At 24.6% G+C, this 22,292-nt stretch overlaps 1 protein-coding gene across 10 annotated transcripts in view; it reads right to left on the bottom strand.

The window, feature by feature from the left end:
* LOC127280078 (nuclear receptor coactivator 2) overlaps nucleotides 1-22,292 on the bottom strand; it is a 101,810-nt gene that overhangs the window by 15,584 nt on the left and 63,934 nt on the right. For 8 of the 10 annotated variants that reach the window (XR_007842774.1, XM_051302854.1, XM_051302846.1 and 5 more), the window contains exons 3-8: nucleotides 13,732-13,839; nucleotides 12,104-12,242; nucleotides 3,537-3,653; nucleotides 2,603-2,783; nucleotides 1,741-2,108; nucleotides 1,258-1,487 (exon numbers count right to left, since the gene is read on the bottom strand). Coding sequence is in view for 9 of the 10 variants with exons in the window: in XM_051302854.1 (XP_051158811.1) it covers nucleotides 1,258-1,487; nucleotides 1,741-2,108; nucleotides 2,603-2,783; nucleotides 3,537-3,653; nucleotides 12,104-12,242; nucleotides 13,732-13,839 (1,143 nt within the window). In the remaining variant the exon portion in view is untranslated. Of the gene's footprint in view, nucleotides 1-1,257; nucleotides 1,488-1,740; nucleotides 2,109-2,602; nucleotides 2,784-3,536; nucleotides 3,654-12,103; nucleotides 12,243-13,731; nucleotides 13,840-19,658; nucleotides 19,809-20,212; nucleotides 20,338-22,292 lie in introns of those variants that run through there. The other 2 variants (XM_051302848.1, XM_051302849.1) reach the window with 2 other exon arrangements.

Below are 22,292 nucleotides of genomic sequence, written 5' to 3'. Positions count from 1 at the left end.
TTATAGGAAATTTTTGTTTATTAAATTAAATGTTAATTATTAATCTGAAGATAATTTTATAGATGTAAATTATTAAATAAAGAAAATGTTAATTATTTAATAGAGAATTTAAATTAACCAATTACCAGATAATTTGAATTAATAAAATTTTTAATACAATTAGTGAAAAAAAAATAATTATGAGGGTAAATGATAAATTGCAATGGTTAAATTAACAATCAGCCGTCTAAATTTTCTTGAAATTTAACATTAAAAAATAGGGAAGCAGCATCATAAAAAAATAAAAATAAATAACTGTACACTTGGTTTTTATTTTGCTTTCTAACAGTTTAAGATGAGAGAAAGATAGTTTTGTATATTCAAGAGTGGCCAGATCTCCAACACCGACGAAAAACGCCCTTTATAAATGCATGCAAATTAAATATTATTGCATTTTGTTTCTGTTTTTTTTTTTTTTTTTTAAATTTAAAGCCTGTAAATTAAATTCACCGTCGCTTCAGGCCAGTGTCAATAAGCAGTGCAACGATAAACTTATTTCGAAATGTGAGCGATGGGTATTCCAAAAAAAAGGAGAAACACAATAAATTTTGGAAAAAAAATAAAATAATTTCAACAATTGTAAAAAAAGTATTAAATAATTAGAAATGCAGTAAATAATCAATAATTAAATTATAAAAAAAATTTAATGCTAAATTAATAATTAATTAATTATGTTTCTCCTTTATTGGACGTAAAAAAAGTAGATATTGCAGTAATAATTGTTATAAAAAAAAAAAAAAAAATTGTGTACTGTGCATAAATGCTGTGAAACTTAAGGCATTAAACCCGCGCCGTTTAAAAAAAAAAACACCTAAAACTAGTGCGAAAATTGATGATGAAAAAAACCCTCGGCTGAATATTTGGAGGAACGAGTGGATTAAAAAAAGGAAACCTTCATGCAAAATGTAGCTCTCGCACCACATTGTGTATAAGAGTTTCACACTTATCCAATAAAACGCATTTAAAGTTCTCTTCGTCAGATTCAACAATTTCATAAACAAAAAACAGAATTTTCAAATATAACTAATTTCAAATTTTAATTAAAAAAAAAAGAACAGTAAAAATAGAAAACTATTTTTTTTGAAACAATAGATGAAAAAAAGTGACTTTTTTTTGAAAGAATATTATAATTGAAGAGTGTTCGTGACCGAGGAAGAGAACTTGGCGCGTCTATTGTTCTAATCTCTCGCTACTCGAGATTGGTCTGTCTCCACTTACCCTATAATAGAGTTGATGGACATCACGTAGTCCGTGTCGTATCCACTCATCTCACTCCCTTTGAATAATTTTGAATTTGCTTTAACGTTGAGAAATTTGTCTTGACTGACGCAAAGTCGATACATGGGACTTGAACGTTCGCCGCCTTCCAGCGTGCCCTTCAAATGAGCAGTCAGCTCACTGAGATCAAGCGGGTGACACAAGTCCTGAATTGCAGTTCCAACCAGATCCTTAAAAAAAAGAAAACAAATTATTTCCTTAAATTCAGTTTTATTTTGACAAATAAAATTCCAGGACTTTTATTTTTCTTTTATTTTCAAAAAAAAAAAAGTTTTCCAGGTCTTTAGATCTAATTAAATCCATTACTGATTTATTTAAATTAATATAAAAGAAATGAAAATTAATAAATTATAATTAAATTTAAATAAAAATTAATTTCAATGAAAATTAAATTAAAAAAAAAGAAGTAAATTTTTATTTTACCTTGTTTAGGTACGTAGAGTAAGATTGTGATAACCAACTGTTATCTAATGCGAGAATTTTTCCAGAAGGGTCCAATTTAACAGTGAATTGTTGAATTGCGGTGGTGATGGGTTTTTCATTATGGGGAATTCGTCGGGCAACGCACATCACGCATGGACCAATGTCTGATGATTCTGATGATACATCGCCACTCTCAAGACGATCACTATTATTTGTAAGAAGCGCAGAACAAATTTGCATAGTCTCGTATTTATTTACGCGTTGTTGCTTCTCTTCCATAGTCTCTTCTTTGTCATCGGGAGGCTTCACCAGAAAGCGACAATTGAAAACACGATTCTTTGTTTGCGGTTGAGGCTCGCTCGTCCAGCCTATTGATTTTAAAAAAACAATCAAAAATCTAAATAAAAAAATGTATTTTATAATTAATAATAAATATAAAACATTTATTTAATTCTATTTAAAATTCAGAAATTCGCGTATTTTTTAATTTTGCAGTTCAATTTTTGAATTTTGTAAAAGAAATTGCATTTAAGAAAAAAAAAAAAAAAAGTGTCTCAAGTTAATAGAAATTTTAAGATGTCTTAATTGATAGATTTAATTACGTTTAGCAGAAGCGAGATATTATATTAATAAGGACGGCAAATTCGTAAATCCACCTCTAGGAACTTAATCAAGTTTTCCTCATCAGAACTTATAAATTGTTAAATTTTAGTTGAGCACAAATTCAACTTTATGTTCCGAAACTTTTAGTTTCGAAATTTTCGAAAGAAATAACTTTTAAATTACTGGAAATTTCCAATTATTCAAATTGTTGATTAAAAAAAAAAAAAAAAAATTTTTTTAGATTTTTGAAAATACAAACCTAATGATGACATTGGCAACAAACTAGGCATGAAGGTGTTGTGATCTCCATGATGAATTATATTATAAATATCCTTTCCAAACACATCTTCTTTAGTATAATTTATATACTGGGATATATTATCCGTAACGTACTCAACGCGCCCCTCAGTGTTTACAACAAATAGAAAGCCATCTAACGCCTAAAAAGAAAAATTCATTTTGTAAAAAACAGAATTTTTTTTTTTTTTTTTTTAATTTAATGTAACAGTTAAATAATTTTATTTTTATTAAAATATGTATTTTCCTGATGATAAATCAATAAAATGATTATCTCATTTCTACAGTGATAACGGAAAATAAAAAAAAAATAAAAAATTACCAAAAATAAAATTGACAATTATTTGAATGTTTTTTTTTTGAAAAATGAGAAAACTTATTTTAGAGTTTAAAGACAAGAGAAACTACATATTATGTGTTTTTATTTTCTCAATGGAGAATAAAACAAAAAGAACTATTTAATGACTGAATGATAATATTTTCTGGGTCACTGGCCAAAGGTTAAGAAATTTTTTTTTTTTTTTTTTTGTATAAATGAGCTGCAAGAGAAAAATGTTTATGAAATATAGATAGTTCTCTCTTATCGTTAAACTGTATCTTCAGGCGATTTTCATTTCCTTTTTTTTTTCTTTTTGGTTCTAAAATTTCATTATCAATGCGATAATATTGTTAATTAAATTCAAAATTAATTTAAAAAAAAATCTATTATTCGACAATTTACCCGTAATTTACAAAAATCAATTATTTACAAAAAGAAGAAATCTTGATTCCAAAAAAATAGCTAAGAAAATTTATATCGTAAATATGAAATGAAAAAAATTTTTTATATCGTCCAGATAATAAGAATTTCGATAAGAAAAAAATGATCAATTAAAAAAAAAAAAAAACGTACGTACCTCAAGTAACATAGGGCCAACTTGATCGTTGGAAATAATGTTAGGATTCGACGAGGAAACTTCTCCCTGCTGAACAGCATGACTGTTGGAATTCTCTTGTTGCCTGATGTGCCGAATCTAAAAATAAATAAATTTATTAATAAATTAGTTAAAAAAAATAAATTTATTTACTGTGTAATTTTTTTTTTTTGGAGAAAAAAATATCGAAACTTTCCAAAAGTTCCCAAAACACAATTTCATTATGAAAAATTAAAATTTTATTCAATATTAATAAATAATATTTATTTATTAACTCACAGGACATGACCTTTCTTTCTTACATAATATTTAGCCCTAGAAATTTTCTTTTCTTCAAATTAATAAATAATAATAATAATAATAATAATAAAAATAATAATAATAATAATATTATTATTAATGATTAAAATCAATAATAAAATTAATAATAAATAAATTCATTAACACTTTTAAGCCAACAAAATATTTATAGCAAAATTTCCATATAAATAATTTAATACATATTTTATTTTCTAGGGACCATTGGCCTGTTTAGACTATATGAATAATGCTGATAAGAGGGTTCTGAATTCTTTTCTCATTAATCATCCTCGAGGTATTCCGGTTTGGTTCCGTAGTGTGTTTCCGGGGTGTAACAAAGGAATCGTTGAAATTAATGGTTTTTATTATTATTATTGTTATTATTATTCAATAAAGCTGTCTATTGATTTTAGAATAATGTAATACCTCAAATATTAACCACTCTTAATATTAAATGTAATTTCTTGCTAAAAAAAAAAAGTCCTCGTGTGGTCAATAGCCCCCACATATAAGTTTCAATTTTTTTTTTTTTTGTCAAAAAATAAAAGGGAAATATTCGAAATATAAATTTTTCCAAAAAAAAAATCGTTAAATTTACAAATTAAATAATATCAGCGAATTTCGTCAATATTATATGCGCTTATTTGTGATGTAAATCATTTGGACGTTATATAGCCTTGACTTTTAATTGGAATTTTATCTCAAAAAAAAAAAAAAATTTTTCATTAAAAAATATATATATTATTCAATCTTATAATGAAATTTCATCCAAAAATGAAGGATATCTTCTTTTATTTTTTGTACATATAAATATATTTTTTTTATTTAACTATTTCAAAATTCTCTTGCAAAATTTAAATTTTTGAAATAACAATTTTTTTTTTATTTTTGATAGAGAAAAATATATTTGATTTAAAGAAATATTTTTTTGATGGAAAAAAATGTTTTTGATATTTAAAAAAAAAATGTTTCGTAAATCAAAAACATTTTTTAAACAAAAATAATTTTTTTCGTTACAAAAAAAAGGTTTTATACATAATTCCAAATATACCAAAAACATTTTTTTTTACTAAAAATAATTTTTATCCAAAAAAAAGAAAATGATTTGTAGGTAATTCAAAAACATTTTTTTATTAAAAATGTATTTTTTTTATCCCAAAAAAATGTTTTGTAATTGAAAAACTTTTTTTAAACAAAAATAATTTTTTTCGTTACAAAAAAAAAGGTTTTATAATTCAAAATATGTCAAAAACATTTTTTTTACTAAAAATAATTTTTATCCCAAACAAAAAAAATGTTTTATAATTCGAAAACATTTTTATTTTACTAAAAACAATTTTTATCCCAAAAAGAAAAAAATGTTTTGTAAATCAAAAACATTTTTTTTTACTAAAAATAATTTTTATCAAAAAAAAAAAATGTTTTGTAATTCAAAAACATTTTTTTATTAAAAAAATATATTTTTTTATCCCAAAAAAAATGTTTTATAATTCAAAAACATTTTTTTTTACTAAAAATAATTTTTATCCAAAAAAAAAAAAAAATGGTTTGTAATTCAAAAACATTTTTTTATTAAAAATATATATTTTTTTATCCCAAAAAAATGTTTTGTAATTCAAAAACTTATTTTTATTCAAAAAAAAAATGTTTGATTCAAAAAATGTGTAGGCATTATAATTAAAAAATATTTTTCTAATTAAAAAAAAATACTTAAAAAAAAAATTCTTTAAATTAAAGAATTTTTTTCTTTTTCTACAGCAATAAAAAAAAAATTTTCTTTGATTCTCTTCCCCTTAAATATTCAGATTGCAAAAATTCTTTTCTAAGTAGAATAGTCAGTTACGTCAGACAAGGTTTATTCCTAAGTAGATAAAGTCGTTTTGACAGGGCGACATTCGTTTTCCAAGTAGAAAATGCAGTAACCGTCAGACACGATTAATTCCCCAAGTAGATAAAGTCATTTTGGCAAGCCAAATTCTTTTTCTTTTCTAAGTAGAAATTTTTTTGAATTAAAAATTTGATTTACAAATGAAAAAAAAAAAATCTAATCAAACTGAACCAAAATCAAAATATTGTCAAAAAAAAAAAGAAAAAAAAAGAAATTGCAATTTTTCCCGCAGTGAAAAAGAATGTCTAACTTCGCGGTTAATCTATCTCAGCGGGTCATTGAATCCAAACCTCCCTTTTCCGGAGTCATTGACCCCAGAAATGAAGAAAAAAAAAAAACTAAACTTGACACCCTTAATTGAAGTTCAAAAAAAAATTAATTAAAAAAAAAGGAAATTTGAAAAAAAAATAAGAAAAAAGAAGGAAAGCCTTTTGAAGTCTAAGTCATAAGTTAGCATTTTCCGTAATCGCGAACTCGTTTCGATATATATATATATATGAAGGAAAAGGAGGAGCAGTATAAGAGAATGAGTTTTTCGAGTTAAATGCAATCTCTGCTTTACCGTCGGGGGTTCACGGTCGATTCGAGGGAATGACCTTGAGCTCGTATTTCCCGCGGCCGACAGATCGCGTCGTAATCGCAATGAGTTAACATGTGGCCTCGAAAAGTCGGTGACTTCGCCGATAGTACAAGGAGTTCGACTGGCGGCATGATGCGACGTTGCCAAACACACTATTTTTCACGGCTGCTTATTTCGTGCATCGTTGTGCTGCGATTTTGTGTTGTATAAAAATTCTTCCGGCGTCACCTTCTTTTACCATGTTGTATTTATTCTCCTTTTTTTTTTTGTTTTATTAATCCAATTGTCTAAATAAACTAATTTTTCTATTTTTCAGATCGAGACCAAGTGATTTTTGAAATGAAATATAAATAAAAATCAGGAAGGAAGATTAGATTTGACGTTATTCACACCTGAAAGACGCAATTTTTGTGTGATAAAAAGAAAGAGAAACTTGATAATTAATATTATGACGAAGGCAGAAACAGTTATTATTCAGAATGGCGAATTTTTTTTTTCGTAAGGTCAACAATTTTTGAAGAAATGAATCAGAGATATTAACAAACGAACATTGTTCTACTCCTACGAGGCAGTGTTTTATGAGCGCGTTAACATTTACACTTCCTGTGCCAGTATAACTTGTTTGCGCAATCTGATTATAAATTGTATTCAACTATATATGTAATACAATTACTTAACGAGAGGACCATCATCGTTTTTCAGAATGGTTTCCAGCAAACCATTTTGAAAAAAGATTATATTAGAAAACCGAATCGTACTATAAAATATCATCATTCATTCTGAAGCATTGTTATAATTAATAACAAGAAGTATAATTAACAAGTAGAGAAATTACTATCAAGTAGATTAATTCCTAACAAGTAGATTAATTCCTAACAAGTAGATTAATTCCTAACAAATAGATTAATTCCTAACAAGTAGATAATTTCCTAATAAGTAGATTGATTAGTAGTAATAGTACTAACACAGAAAATTAAAAGGTATTAAAATAAGCTGCAACGCTTATTATTTAAATTATAAATTATTAAATTATTCTTAAATTATAAATTATAAATTTTAATTATTTAAATAATAAGCGTTGCAGCTTATTTTAATGCCTTTTAATTTTCCGTGAATCAGTTTGTTGTAGTAATAATAGAACTAACACTAGTGATTTAACTACACTGAAAAAAAAATTTACTTGATTCAAATAGTTATTTAACTATTATCAAATAAATATTTACTTGAAGCAAGTAATTTTTATTTGAATTAAACAAACTGTATTTGAATCAGTAATTTATTCACTTAAAAAAATTCTGGTTAGGCTATATTTAACATTACTTTCTAGTTATGTTAACCAGAATTCTAGTTGAATTAACTAGAATTCTCGTTAAAATAACCAGAATTCTGGTTAACCTAACCAAAATCAAAATGTTAAATATGCCCTAACCAGAATTCTGGTTATTCTAACTAGAATTCTGGTTATTCTAACTAGAATTCTGGTTATTCTAACTAGAATTCTGGTTATTCTAACTAGAATTCTGGTTATTCTAACTAGAATTTTGGTTATTCTAACTAGAATTCTGGTTATTCTAACTAGAATTTTTTTTCAGTGTTTATTTGAAACAAATACAATTTAATTGATTCAAATAATAATTATTTTACACAAATAAATATTTATTTGATAATAATCAATCGATTATTTGAATCAAATTTTTTTTTCACTGCAGTAGTTTAACCCAAAAAAAGCCCAGTTTCTTTTTTTTGGTAACGAAATATATTTATAATCTGTTATTTTTGTTGAATTTATTCGGGTTGTTTAAGAGAAAAGAGTTGTTCGAAAAAGAATTTGATAAAAAAAAAAATAATTTACCGGGAAAAATTCTTGTCACAGAGAGACAGATGGTGAAAAGAAGAAACGTTCTTCTTCTCCTGCTGCGATTCCTGGAATAAGGAATGAATACTGAACACACACACACACACACAGTCAATTATTAAAAACAACTTGAGATTCGACCCCCGTAGTGGAGGAGCCTTGCTCCAAATTTCATGAAGAGGGCATTAAAAAAATATATTTTTGAATATACTTATTTATAAAATTCCAAGTATCATAGTAGGATGTATTTGGTGACAAAAATACAAATATTAATGCTCAAAAATATAAAACCTACATCGAAATTTTAATCTTATTTTAAAATTGTGATTTTAAAATTTCATTAAGTAAAATCGTAATTTTGACGAAAAAAGAATTATAATTTTACTCAAATTTTCAATATGGACCAATAAATTTAAAATTCTCTTTTCACGACTTATCGGAATTTATCATTCACGCCTTTCCGCCTCAGCTTCATTTATATAAAAGAGGAAAAGAGATTGCTGAAAAGGATACAACCAATTGTCACAACAGCATCGTATTGTGTGAAATTGAACATTTTTCCCCCAGCATCACAAATATTCGCGAATCTATTGATATTTTTCATAAAGTATAAAAAAAAGAATTTTGTTGAATTACACGCAGAGAAATGATTTATTTGAACCAAATAAAATATATTTGAGTTAAATAAACGTATATTTGTCTCAGAGCCTACTAACTTATTTATTTGGCGTAAATAAAAGTTTTATTTGTCAGAAATAAATTTTTCTTTGCCTCAAATAAATTTTTTATTTCAATAAAATAAAATATATTTGCAACAAATAAATGAGTTAGTAGGCTCGGAGACAAATATACCATTTCTCTGAGTGTAAACCACAATTTTTAATATCAAAATTCAAATTTTTATATTACATTATTTTGTAATAAAAATAAAAGGTAAAAAAAAGTTATAAATACAAATTATCTACTTAATAATTAATTGTTGAATATAGAATCTTTAGTGGTTTTTAATTATTATTCTATCTTTGATAGTCTAATTTCAGAAACTGTTTCCTGAATAATGGAATTTTAATTATTAAGAAAAAGAGGACACCTATAATAATAATAAAGAAAAAAAAAATGTTTTTAAAATACTCACATCTTGACTGTAAAGCAAACAATGGAACCTCTCTTCATAAAAAAAATATATATATAATAAAGAGATTAGTCAATAAATATTACGCGTAAAACTTGAGTGACGATAGTTGGATTGTTTCCATGGTCGACACATATATATGCATATATATATGCAACTTTATGAGGCGATAACTAATCATCACTTGATCATAAGCACAATATGTTGCATCGTGAAATACATTTCACTTTTCTTCGTGCTCTTGGGGAAAAATATTTCTATCTCTTTCAACGCTCTCACACGAGTTACTCGATTGGTCGCATATCAGCAAGTATTACGTTGGCACAGTTTCACTATATGAACTTCAAAATTAAGTGTCATAAACGTATACACACACATATATATATATTTAAAAAAAAATATACTTCAAACAAAATTTTACTGTCAGAGAATCTCGTACTAAGAAAAATTTACGAGGTTTTCTTCTTCTTCTTCAAAAAAAAAAAAAATACAACTATCTTTAAGGTCATGTGATTGTTGTGATTTTACATTTAAATATTCTCCGCAGGTTTTTTCGGCAAAATAAATTGATAAATTGAATTAAAAAATTTTGTCGAGAACACAAAAATAGTATAAAAGAATTGCAGAGTATTAATATTTTGGCAAAATAAAATTTATTTAAAAAAAAAAAAAAATAACATATTTTAGAAAAATTCAACATGGCGGCAATGATTTTAGTCATTTCGACAATATTATGCAATTTTTTCAGAACAAATTTTTTTTTACGAAATATTAATTATACTCTAGCATATGACAACGAATAATTCAATTATTTTTGAGTACTATAAAAAATTTTAGCTCAATTTTAAAATTATTTTGCGCGAAAATTTGCGGAGAATATATTTACACGTGAAATCGTCTCACATGACCTTAAAGTCAAAGACAAAATTTGTTTCCAATTATCTTTATACAAAATTTTTTTTCACGTATTATTTTAATAATAATAAATTATTATTAAAATTAAAAATTATTATTATTAAATTAGGAATAATTAAAAATAATTAATTATAATTATAATAATTGTATTATTATTATTATTAATTAATAATATTTTATTAAATATTTATATTAATATTATTTATGAACGATAATAAAAAATAAATTAATAAAAAAAAAATTAGAATAACATCTATTTGGAGGAAATTAAAAAAAAAATTATTGCGTGGGCGAATTATAATTTTTTGTTCTCTCGCGAGTTTGATTTAAGGACCTGCAATTAATTATTTGAATTCAATTCTAATTATTTTCGTCGTAAATTAATAATTATTATTAAATATTAATTAAATTAATTATATAATAAATATTATATATTATTATTCCAGTTTAAGTTGTATATATATTATTTTATATTTATTATAGTTTATATATTAATTTAGTATAAATAATATTATAATTATGTATATAATAATTATATCATAATATTTAATAATTTAATTAAATAAAAAATATTAATTAAATAATAAATATTAGCGAATTAAATAAATATCTAAATTACCGTATTTCCAATTTAATTTTTTGTTAAACTTACAAATTTTTCTAATTATTTAAAAAAAAAATAATTAACTAGTAATTAATTAGTAATATAAATATCAAATCAAAATATTCATTACTTTCCAAAATCAAAAATTTCCTAAAAAATTTCCCCACTCATTTTTCTCTTAATTTAAAAAAAAAGTCATTTAAAAAAATTTTCACATTAAATTCCGAAGAAAATAATTTTCTCGTTAAGAGAGGTATCACCAAGGGAAAGAGAGTGAGAGAGAGAGAGAAGCTGGAAAAATGACGTCTCAACGAAGAGAAGAAAAGTCGTCATGGCAACGAGCCATGATCTCTACTCAATCAAGGACTGTTTACTACTTTTTCTCATGGTCCTCAAAACGCGTCTCGCAAGGATAAGAAAAAATAATTTTTTATTTTCTCAATTTAATTTAGAAAGAAAAAAAATTTTTTTTTTCACAATCGAGAGAGAGAGATTCATATTCAATATATATATATATAAAAAATGTACGTTTTAATAATGTTTCTTTCGAAGAAAATATTTACACGCGTAGTATATAAAAAAAAAAAAAAAATTCATGAGCCCTTTTATCAAAGAAAACAAATCGATTGGGCAAACTTTTTTTTTACGCCCTCACACCTTAATATATATATATATATATAGTATATTATTATTCTACTGCGCAAAAATTTTCATCTCTCGAGATTGTGGAGAACATCAATATATAAACATTATATGGAATATATTAAAAGTATAGTTAATCATATTTGGCCAACGCCCACAACTAAATATCTATGTCTGATGACTAAATAAATAAATGGACGAGCAAATTTTTATATAGGATTATCTTTGGAAAAAAAAATATTTTTAAAAATAAAAACCCTGTTTTAATTTTCCCAAATTCAATATACAATTAATTAATTATTATAAATTAATTAATTATTAATAATTTAATATAAATTAATTATTAATTAATTATTATAAATTAATTATTAATTAATTATTATAAATTAATTATTTATTAATTAATTACTAATTAATTCATAATTATTTATTAATTTTTAATTAATATTTCTAAAATTCGGATTTGAGTTTTTTTTTAATTTTTATATTAATATTAGTTTTTTCTTCTTATTTCAAAATTTGAAAAAAAGTATCAGGAATTTAATATATTCTTTAACGGTGTTAAATAGAAAATTTTCAAGGAGATTAAAATGGGGGGAAAAAAAATTTTTTTTTAAAAAATGATTTTCTCACCTGATCGACGGTTCTCTGGAGGATTTGACATTTATCAGTCTTGCCAGAGCTCATATCCGTGGCGGAAATCAGCTCGGCAAGCTCATCGATATACTGGTTCTCCTGGGTCCGTCGTCGTTTCTCGTTAAGGCACTTGTTACTAAAAAAGAACAAATTATTCAAATGTCAATGAAAATCATTTATTATACAAATATCTTATCTAAATTATATACTGTAACTAATTAAATAATCAGGATAAAATTTCAAATTTTATTTTTTCACAGCTGATAAATTGATTTGACAACATTATCATTTATCAAAAATTATAAAATAATTATTATTATTACAAAAGGACAAATTTATTACTTCTTTTTTAACATTTACTATACATTTAATGTATCTTTTTTTAAATTATTTTTTCTCAAAAAAAAATCCAGTTAAAAAAAGAGGTTTTTAAAAAAAATATATTTTTTAAAATTATCGAAATCTATCAATAGACGATATTGACAATTTGTAATGATTTGCGTCGTAAATTCAGAGTTGGTCAATCGACGTCATTATATATATATATATATATATAAATTCTTTAATAAATAAAAAGAAAGTTCAAGAGAGATCTCATATTGAAATAATCTTCCATACCGAAAGGAGAATACGACTCGTATTTCAATCTTGACAGATGAAAATATTCGAGAAAAATTATTCAAACGTAATATCCAGTTTCTATATCTTCAATGTCACAATGGCATATCATTTCTTAATGAAGCTCAAAGTTCGAACTTTTCTTTTTACAAACAAATATATAATCACAATTATATCAGCAGTGAAATTATAAAGATCATCCCTTTCATTTTTTTTTTCAATATAAGTTCACACAACTTTAAATTTTAGTTCAATTTTTTTAGTTTAGAAACTAATTTTTTTTCATTTAAATTTAATCTATAAAAAACAAAGGTAACATTTAATTACCAGTTAATTAATAAAAAAAATATATTTAAAAAAAATAAAAATATAAAAAAATGTAATAAAAAATATTTCCAAAAATATTAAAAAATATATTTTAAGAAAATGTGGTTTTGAATTTCGAATTTTAATTTTCTACATTGTTTTATATTACTATTGCACGGAAAAAAAATTTTTTTTTTAAACAGCGATAAGTTTCTCTAGAATAACGAAAACTTTTACTGTTTTAGTAAAAAATATCGCTGTTTCAGGTAAAAAAAAATTTTTCCGTGTAATTTCTTAAACTTGAGGGGGAAAAAAATTGTAAAACTTTGTAATAAATAAAATTTTTATTTAAATCAAATAAAAATTTATTTGCAATAAAGAAATACTTATTTGAAACAAATAAAAAAAAAATTTGGAACAAATAAATATTTATTTGGCTCTGAGAAAAATATATAATTTCACTGGGTTTATATTTAAAAAAAAATAAATAAAAAGATCATTATAGAATTAAGAAAACTTGCAAAATTCTTTGTTTCTCTTTTTGAGAACCGTTAATATAGAATTTATAATTTCTCAAAAAGAAAAAAAAAGAAAAAGAATTTTGCAACGTCAAAAGAAATAGAACACTCGATAAAAAAGGAAATGACGTTTCGAATATAATATATATATATATAAAAAGCAGAAATAAGAGAAAAACTTACATTTGTGACTGTGGCTTAGCATCTGATTTCTTTCTCTTCTTAGTGACACTGCCAGTAATTGCACTCATTTTGACCCACAATGGGTCCTGCAGGTCACACGGGCCAGGCCTGCAAAAAAAAAAATGGAAAACAAAAATTAAAATTTTAGAAATACCATAAATATATACAATTTAAATTTCACTTCAAAAGCGTATGCATTTCCATCATTATCATTTACACACACGGTCTTTGATCAAGATAAACTAGTAAAACAGTTTTGCTGTCGATATACCTGGTGCCATAATATACCAGAACAGCAGGTCGATAAATATCTAAAGAATGAATTTTTTTTCTCGTATCAGAAATTTTCCTAAATTTTTAGCACAACTGTAATAAATATTTTCTGCAGCAAATATTTTTTTAACAAATAATCATTATTTTGCAGCTAATTTATTTTTATGTACAATTCATTAAGAAGTAATTTTTTTTTCTTATATTAAAAATATATTTATTATAATATTTGACTAACGAGAAAAGGGATCTTCTAATCAAGAAATATTAGGTTATGTTTAGTAATAGTTTTATCTTGATAAAAAGTTTCTAATTAATTAGATAAAATTAAAAAGTAGTTTTTATTGAATTTTTGCGAATTCACTCTAGCAGTGAAACTAGCAGTCAAGTTCAGCAGCGCCTCATAGTCGTCACCAAACGATTTTCTAAAAAAAACCCAAAAAATTTCACATTTACCCCACGCTGCTAGGCATTAATTCTTGTAATAAAAAATGTTACTATTTTTTTTGTTACTTGTTGTTACCTTAAGTTGACAAATATCGTATTCCGATCGTTTCCTACCACCCTAAATTTTTTTCTACACTCGATTTTCTAAAAAAAACCAAAAAATTTCACATTTACCCCACGCTGCTGGGCATTAATTCTTGCAATAAAAATTGTTACTATTTTTTTTGTTACTTATTGTCAACTAAAGTTGACAAATATCGTATTCCGATCGTTTCCTACCACCCTAAATTTTTTTCTACACTCGATTTTTTAAAAAAAATCCAAAAATTTCACATTTACCCCACGCTGCTGGGCATTAATTCTTGCAATAAAAATTGTTACTATTTTTTTTGTTACTTGTTGTCAACTAAAGTTGACAAATATCGTATTCCGATCGTTTCCTACCACCCTAAATTTTTTTCTACACTCGATTTTCTAAAAAAAACCAAAAAATTTCACATTTACCCCACGCTGCTGGGCATTAATTCTTGCAATAAAAATTGTTACTATTTTTTTTGTTACTTATTGTCAACTAATGTTGCATATTTATATAAATATATGCTCGTGTTTACCAATTGGGACGCCCTTTATATATGAGGCTCATCAGGAGAATTGATACCGGAATCATATGGGAGATGAAACGGATGAATACAAATCAGCGTAATGCGCGCGCGAGAGATAGGGGAGTGCAAATGAAAAAGAGGTCGGGAAAAGCGTTTTGCAAGTGCATATATATATATACATATAACCCACGTGTCGTATCAAGAGCACTAAGCACGTGCCGAATTCTCTCGTTCATCCGGAGTAGCAAATTAATCCATTTCAAAATATAAGAGAAAATTTATTTCAATTGAAAGGATTTTCATAAATGTAAAATCCAATTTCATTTGTAAAAAAAAAAACTCTCTCTCATTTTTATTAAAATCATTAGAAAAAAATTGTTTTCCCAAACAAATAGAAAATTTTCTACTTTTTTTTTTTTTTTTTATACAGAAGTGAACTTTATAAAAAATACACTTTATATAAAATTCACTATAAATAAATATTATATAATGGAATATAATAAAGGTCATCATTTTTTTTATATTTGTATTTAGAATTAGCAAATGATAAAAAAATTGTTTTGACCTTGCGAACAAATATGTGTGGGTGTCAAATTTAACAAATTCATCCTCATCGTTTAACTATTATTTTTATCATTGAATTTTTATGCAATGAAAACAAAAAAAAAACTCGAAAATTGAAATAGGGAGAAAAAAATTAAATATACACCAAAAAATGAAACTAAAATTTAAGAATAAATTTACGCCAATTAAAAATAATTATTTTACTTTTAAAATTAGAATATGCCACGAAAAAAAATCTTCATCTAGAACAGCGATAAGTTTCATTGGAACAGCGATATATTTATTTTAAATTTAGAATTTCGTTTTTTCATTATTAAAATTATCAAATTGATACTTTTTTAAATTAACTGTGAGAAAAAAAAGTTTGATGATAAATATCATTAACAGTGGAAATTTATATTAATAAATAAAAATTTAAATTCACTAATGTGTATGTTTATTTAGAGGCTGTAATTTTTGAGACTCCTTAAAATATATATATATATATGTCCAGTTTGTAAAATTTACGATCAGAAATAAATCAAATAAACCTGACCCAAATCGCATAGTTAAATAATCACGCCACGCCCGGAAGACGATGTGAATATTCATATATTCTCCAAAATACACTTATCAGCAGTCATTATAAAAACCTTCAAAAAAAAAAAATATTACTTTCTTTTCACAAAAAATAATTCGCAACAAAATAACATAATACACTAATTTAGAGCGAAAATAATTATTTTAAAAAAGAGGGGGAGGCGGGGAAGTGAGATTAATTATTATATATCCTATTATTTTTCACATTTTTAAAGTTTTATAAATATTCTCAAAATTTTTGGTTGATAACCACTGCTTGAGAACACTTCTCAGACTAGAAAGGAAGAGGCCCATCAAAAAATCCAGCCTAGATCCCTCTCGCGAAACTCGTCGAAGCAAGCGAGCTTCGTTGATTTTTGGGCCGCCGGAAGCGAGGATTTATATATATATATATTTTTTTTTTACCCACTTTTTATTTAACATTTCGCGAAATACTTTCTCGCTTTCAACCTTGTTTCAGAATTTCAGAAAATAAGACAAACTCTAAGAAATATATATATATTTTTTTTTTTGCCTGGCAATTGCAAGAAGAAAAAAAATTTTGTACGAGACAAAAAAAAATTTTTGCTTTAGGTTATTTGAAAATATAATACACAAAAAAATGTTTGCTTCAGATATTTGAAAATATATAGTATATAATTTTGAAAATTTGGAAAAAATTGCGAAAAAAATACATTGTAATATTAATGGAGTATAAAAAAATAATTAATAATTATTATAACTAATATTATTATTATTATTACATATTATTATTATTATTAATAAGTAATTAATTATTATTATTATTATTATTATTATAAAAATATTATTTAAAAATAGTATAAATAAATATAGAAATAATAATAAAAAAAATTATAATAATAATAAATTAGTCAAAAATTGTATGAAAAAGTTGAAACAATTATTATCGCAATGAAATTATAGAGAAAAAAATTTTTTAAAATTCGATAAACGTCAAAAGAGGATAAAATTAATTTTTTCTCAGATTGCAAATACCTCAAACAATTAATGTAAATGGTGTATAATATGTTTATTGTAAAGCACGCACATACAATTGCGTCCTTACGTGAGTGTGATTATTTCTAATCTAAAATAGCATCTAAGCACACTTATCAGTATATATACGTTCTTGTCTCTTTTATATACATATACAAGACTCGCGAGATAAAAGTTGAATCACAACGAATCATATAAATATATATATGTTTGAAACATAAATTTGAATTTTACATTATTACTTTTAATTCTCATTGTTATCTTTTTTTTTTCTCATTATGCTTTTTAATCAGAAATTAGTTTAATGTTTCATAGCATTCTTTTACAATGCATCACGATGTTTCATTAATCTTCTTTTATAAATATATATATATATATAAATTATATAGAGAGAGATTTAAGATAAAGAGAAGAATCGTCTTTTCAAATTAATCTCTCAGTTTATAAAAAAAATATAATTTTTTAATGCAAAATATAATTTTTCGCCTACATAAGTTGGCTTTTTTTTTTTTTTAATGACAAGAAACGCCCCTTAAAAAAATGAATCACAATAAAGAGTGATAAAAAAAAATTGCTACAAAGTGATATGATATTTAATATATGAAGTTCTTAACCCCTTTTTTTTATAAATCATATGTTACTTTTTCTTTTATCTTTCCGTTAAAATGATCATTAATTTATTATCAACAAACATTCTAGGCCATACTTCCAAGGTATATAAATATATGTTTCTTGTTAGTTCTTTCATAATCACCTAATTAAAAAAGTAAAGGCTAATGAACATTAAGTCCTTGAACTAATTGATTTCAATCTACGCTTAAAAAAAAAAAAAAAAAAAAAAAACAATGTCTTAAACTTTCCTTACATTTTCAAGTTATCATCATTTTGATCAATAAAACTTTTTTCTTAAAAAAAAATTTTTTTGGTAATTTTGTACAATTTTTTATTTTGTTTTTGAGTACATTAAACTTTTACTTTTTTTTTACTATTTTAATTATAAATAAAAGAGTTTCGAAAATTTTTAAAGAACTCTGATTATATATTAATTAGATTTTTACTGTAAACTTTCACTTTTTTTAAATGTATACTGTTCTATACAAAAGTTATTTTTTCATAACAAAAAAAAAAAAAAAAAAAAGAAATTGATGACAAGAGTTTTTATAACATTTACGAATGTAAATTGCAAGGAAAGCAAATTTCAAAGTGTGGCAACAAGAATATATGTCTGTTCATGACTGATTCTTACTACTTTATATTTCTTATGGAATAGAAATATATGTAACAATTTTTTGTAATAACAAAAAATATTATAACATTTTTTCAATTAAAAAAAAAATTAATGTATTCATTTTCTACACTCAGAAAAAAATTCGTTTGAAGCAACCAAATTTTGGTTAAATCAACAAAATAAATGCATTAATATACAGTTAACCAAACATTTGGTTGCATAAACCAAACGTTTATTTAGCTTAATTTTTTTCTTTGTTCAAAAAATTTATTAAAATAAACCAAACAGTTATTTAGATCAAATAAATATTTATTTGAATTAAACAAATTTTGTTTCAACTAACCAAAAAATTGGGTAAATATAAAAAAATGGTGAATTTGGTTCAAACATATCTTTTTTCTGAGTGTAAATTAAAAAAAAGAAAATTAATGTTAATTTTTCTAATTAAAAAAAAAAATAAGAATTAATGTTACTTTTTTTCAATTAGAAAAAAAAATTTATTTGATTCAAATAATCGCTTACTTGACTATTATCAAATGAATATTTATTTTATACAAGTAAATATTTATTTGTATCATATAATTATTATTTGAGATGATATTTGTTTCCAATAGAGAAATTATTAATTCAAAATACAGTTTATTTAATTCAAATAAAATTTATTTGCTTCAAGTATAAATATTTATTTGAAAATAGTAAAGTAAACCAATTACTAAATGAAATAAATTTTTTTAATCATTGTAAAAAAAAATTAATTAAATTATTTCCTCCCCCCCTAAGAATTTTAATTTTATTATATTGTAAAATGTTACACGACAAAAATTCGCTGATATATATATATATATAATAATTAATTCATGGAATTCAAAAGCAATTAAAAGTAATACGAATAAATTAGAAATTCCAATGAAAATTCAAAGTACACGTTTTAATTAAATTTCGATTAATTAAGCGGCAAAATTTTGATTTTCAAAATTCGCTGTAATTAATTTTAATTTCCGTTTTTAATTAATACAAAAAATGATTTTTCACTGAATTAAAATTTTTCCTCAACTGGAACACTTCCAAATGGATCATTTTTCAAAAAAAAAGAGAGGGAAAATTTTCCCAAAAAAAAATCATTCTCTTCTTTTTGAGAAAGAGATTTTTTTTTGGGGAGAAAAACTTTCACTAGGACTATTATAAAAAAAAAAAAAAAAAAAAGCGAAAGAGTGTGTAAATTGTGAACGAGGAAAAAGCACCTTGCATCACAATCCCGGTATACACACGCGGCCGTCACCTAGTTGCTGTAAAGCCTCCTCTCTTTTCGTTTGCATCGGCGTACCACCACCACCACATTTCTCTCAATGCGCCCGCCATCGCGCCACCCCCGCCAACGTTTCTCTCGTCATTCGTTCACTCTCCGTTCTCATCGACACGTCGTCTTGCCACCACTTTTTTTTTTTTTTTTTTTTTTTCAAATTCTCAACAAATTTTCATCGCCCAGGAAATATTTAATCCACTTTTCAGCAAAAAATCCACTTTCCAAAAAAAACACTCAAAATTTAAAAACAAAATCACCAAACTTGAAATTCACATATTTTCTATCCACGTTGTCACTCACACACACACGCGCGCACACACACACAAAAAGAAAGAAAATCAAGTTCATTGAGGAAAAAAAAAGAAAAAAAATTAGTTTGAGGGGTGGCAATTTTCGCGGGGGGGTTTTTTAAAAAAAAATTTTTTTTTTTATGACGTCAATATTTCCGGAGCAACGTGGCCCGCGTTCTCGAGTATGTTGCTTGATACTTACATCATGGTTGGTCCGACTTGTATGCGGGACCTGTACCCGTGTATAATATAGGTCAGTGGGCCAGGGCGATCATGGCAACGCGGACATGCGCGCCTCCGTGGTGGCCCACCGAGGTTTGCGAACCGACAGCGACGAGTGTACACCGCGTATAGAGACTTTCCTCAACTATACATACAACCACCACCCATTCGAATATACCTTTCCTAGTGTCTACCTACGTGTACATATATATATATATATATATATGTAATATATAATGCCTACTCTACTGGCTGATGCCGCCACTCTTTTTTAGCAAATGGACTTGCCTGACTTCTATCCGATCTCAACAATCATCACACAGGTGCACCGACTCAGTGCGCATCACTCTGCCGTCGCTAACACGCATTTTTATAATAAATTTTTATTTAAATATAGTCATACACGCGCTGAAATTGGAAAAATACTATGAAAAAAAAAAAAAAATTATTTCATTCTAATAATCGGTTACTTTAATCAAATCAAATAAATATTTATTTGTATCAAGTAAACATTTATTTGCATCAAGTAAACATTTATTTGCATCAAGTAAACATTTATTTGCATCAACACAGAAAATTATAAGGTATTAAAATAAGCTGCAACGCTTATTATTTTAATCCAATTTTGCTTATTTTAATACCAAAATGGATTAAAATAAGCAAAATTGGATTAAAATAATAAGCGTTGCAGCTTATTTTAATGCCTTTTAATTTTCTGTGAAGTAAACATTTATTTGCATCAAGTAAACATTTATTTGCATCAAATAAACATTTATTTGCAACAAATAAATAATTATTTGTTACAAATAAATATTTATTTGTTGCAAATAAATTTTTTATTTGCTCTCTAAATCTGAATTAGTAAAAATGTTTACTAATTTATAAATTAGTGACTCACTTTTTGCTTTAGAATTAGTTAAATTTTACTAATTGTTAGTAAAAGTTACTGATAATTTGGTAAAATTTTACTAATTCAGAAGCAAAAAGTGAGTCACTAATTTAAATTAGTAAAAATTTTTTACTAATTCAGATTTAGAGAGTGATTTAATTAAACATATATTTGCATTAAATAAATATTTATTTGTATCAAATAAATTATTATTTGATTCAATTAAATTGGACACATGAATATCCCATAAAAATCATTAGCTAAAACTTTCATTTGTAAGAGAATTTTATTTGACAGAATTTCGTTTTGGATGAATTTTTCATTTTTCGAATTAGTACTTGAGTGTTACTTTTGTTTGTAAACGAAATTTTATTTAAAATAATTTTTAGATAGGGTAAGTGTATATGAATTACTGCTGATGCGCCAATTAAAGCGATTTTTAAAAAATTAGTAAAACTTAGTAATTGAGAACATAAAACTGTTTCAAAATAACTTTAAAACTTATTCCAAATAATATTTTTGATATTATATCCACTAATGATGCATATTTCGACTATTATCAAAATATTTATTCAAGTTACAATTAAACCTATCACAGTAATTAGAGCATGCTCTCTAAATCTGAATTAGTAAAAATGTTTACTAATTTGAATTAGTGACTCACTTTTTGCTTCTGAATTAGTTAAATTTTACTAATTGTTAGTAAAAGTTACTAATAATTAGTAAAATTTTACTAATTCAGAAGCAAAAAGTGAAAGTTAAAATTCGATACCTAAAAAATATGTTAAATAAAATTTCGTTTACAAAGAATGTAATTCAAATACTAATTCGAAAAATGAAAATTCGTCCAAATAGAAATTCTATCAAATGAAATTAATACAAATGAAAATACTAGCTAATGATTTTTATGAGATAATTATGCGCCCCAATTAAATGTATTTGTTCCAAATACAGAAATTATTGGTACAAATACAGTTTATATATATTTAATTCAAATAAAAATTATTTGGCTCAAGAAAATATTTATTTGCCAATCAAGTAATCGAGTATTTGAATCAAATAATTTTTTTTCAATCTAGTTTTCTTTTACAAAAAATTTTCCTTGAATTTCAAATTAAAAACAATAAGAAAACCATTTATTTTATTAAAATAAGTAAATTCGAATGGATAT

Source organism: Leptopilina boulardi, unplaced genomic scaffold (assembly GCF_019393585.1).
Source record: "Leptopilina boulardi isolate dan_hultmark-lab unplaced genomic scaffold, ZJU_Lbou_2.1 LbouV2_229, whole genome shotgun sequence".
Taxonomy (NCBI): domain Eukaryota; kingdom Metazoa; phylum Arthropoda; class Insecta; order Hymenoptera; family Figitidae; genus Leptopilina; species Leptopilina boulardi.
The sequence above is the reverse complement of the archived record's forward strand: the minus strand, read 5'-3'. Positions and strand labels throughout refer to the sequence as shown.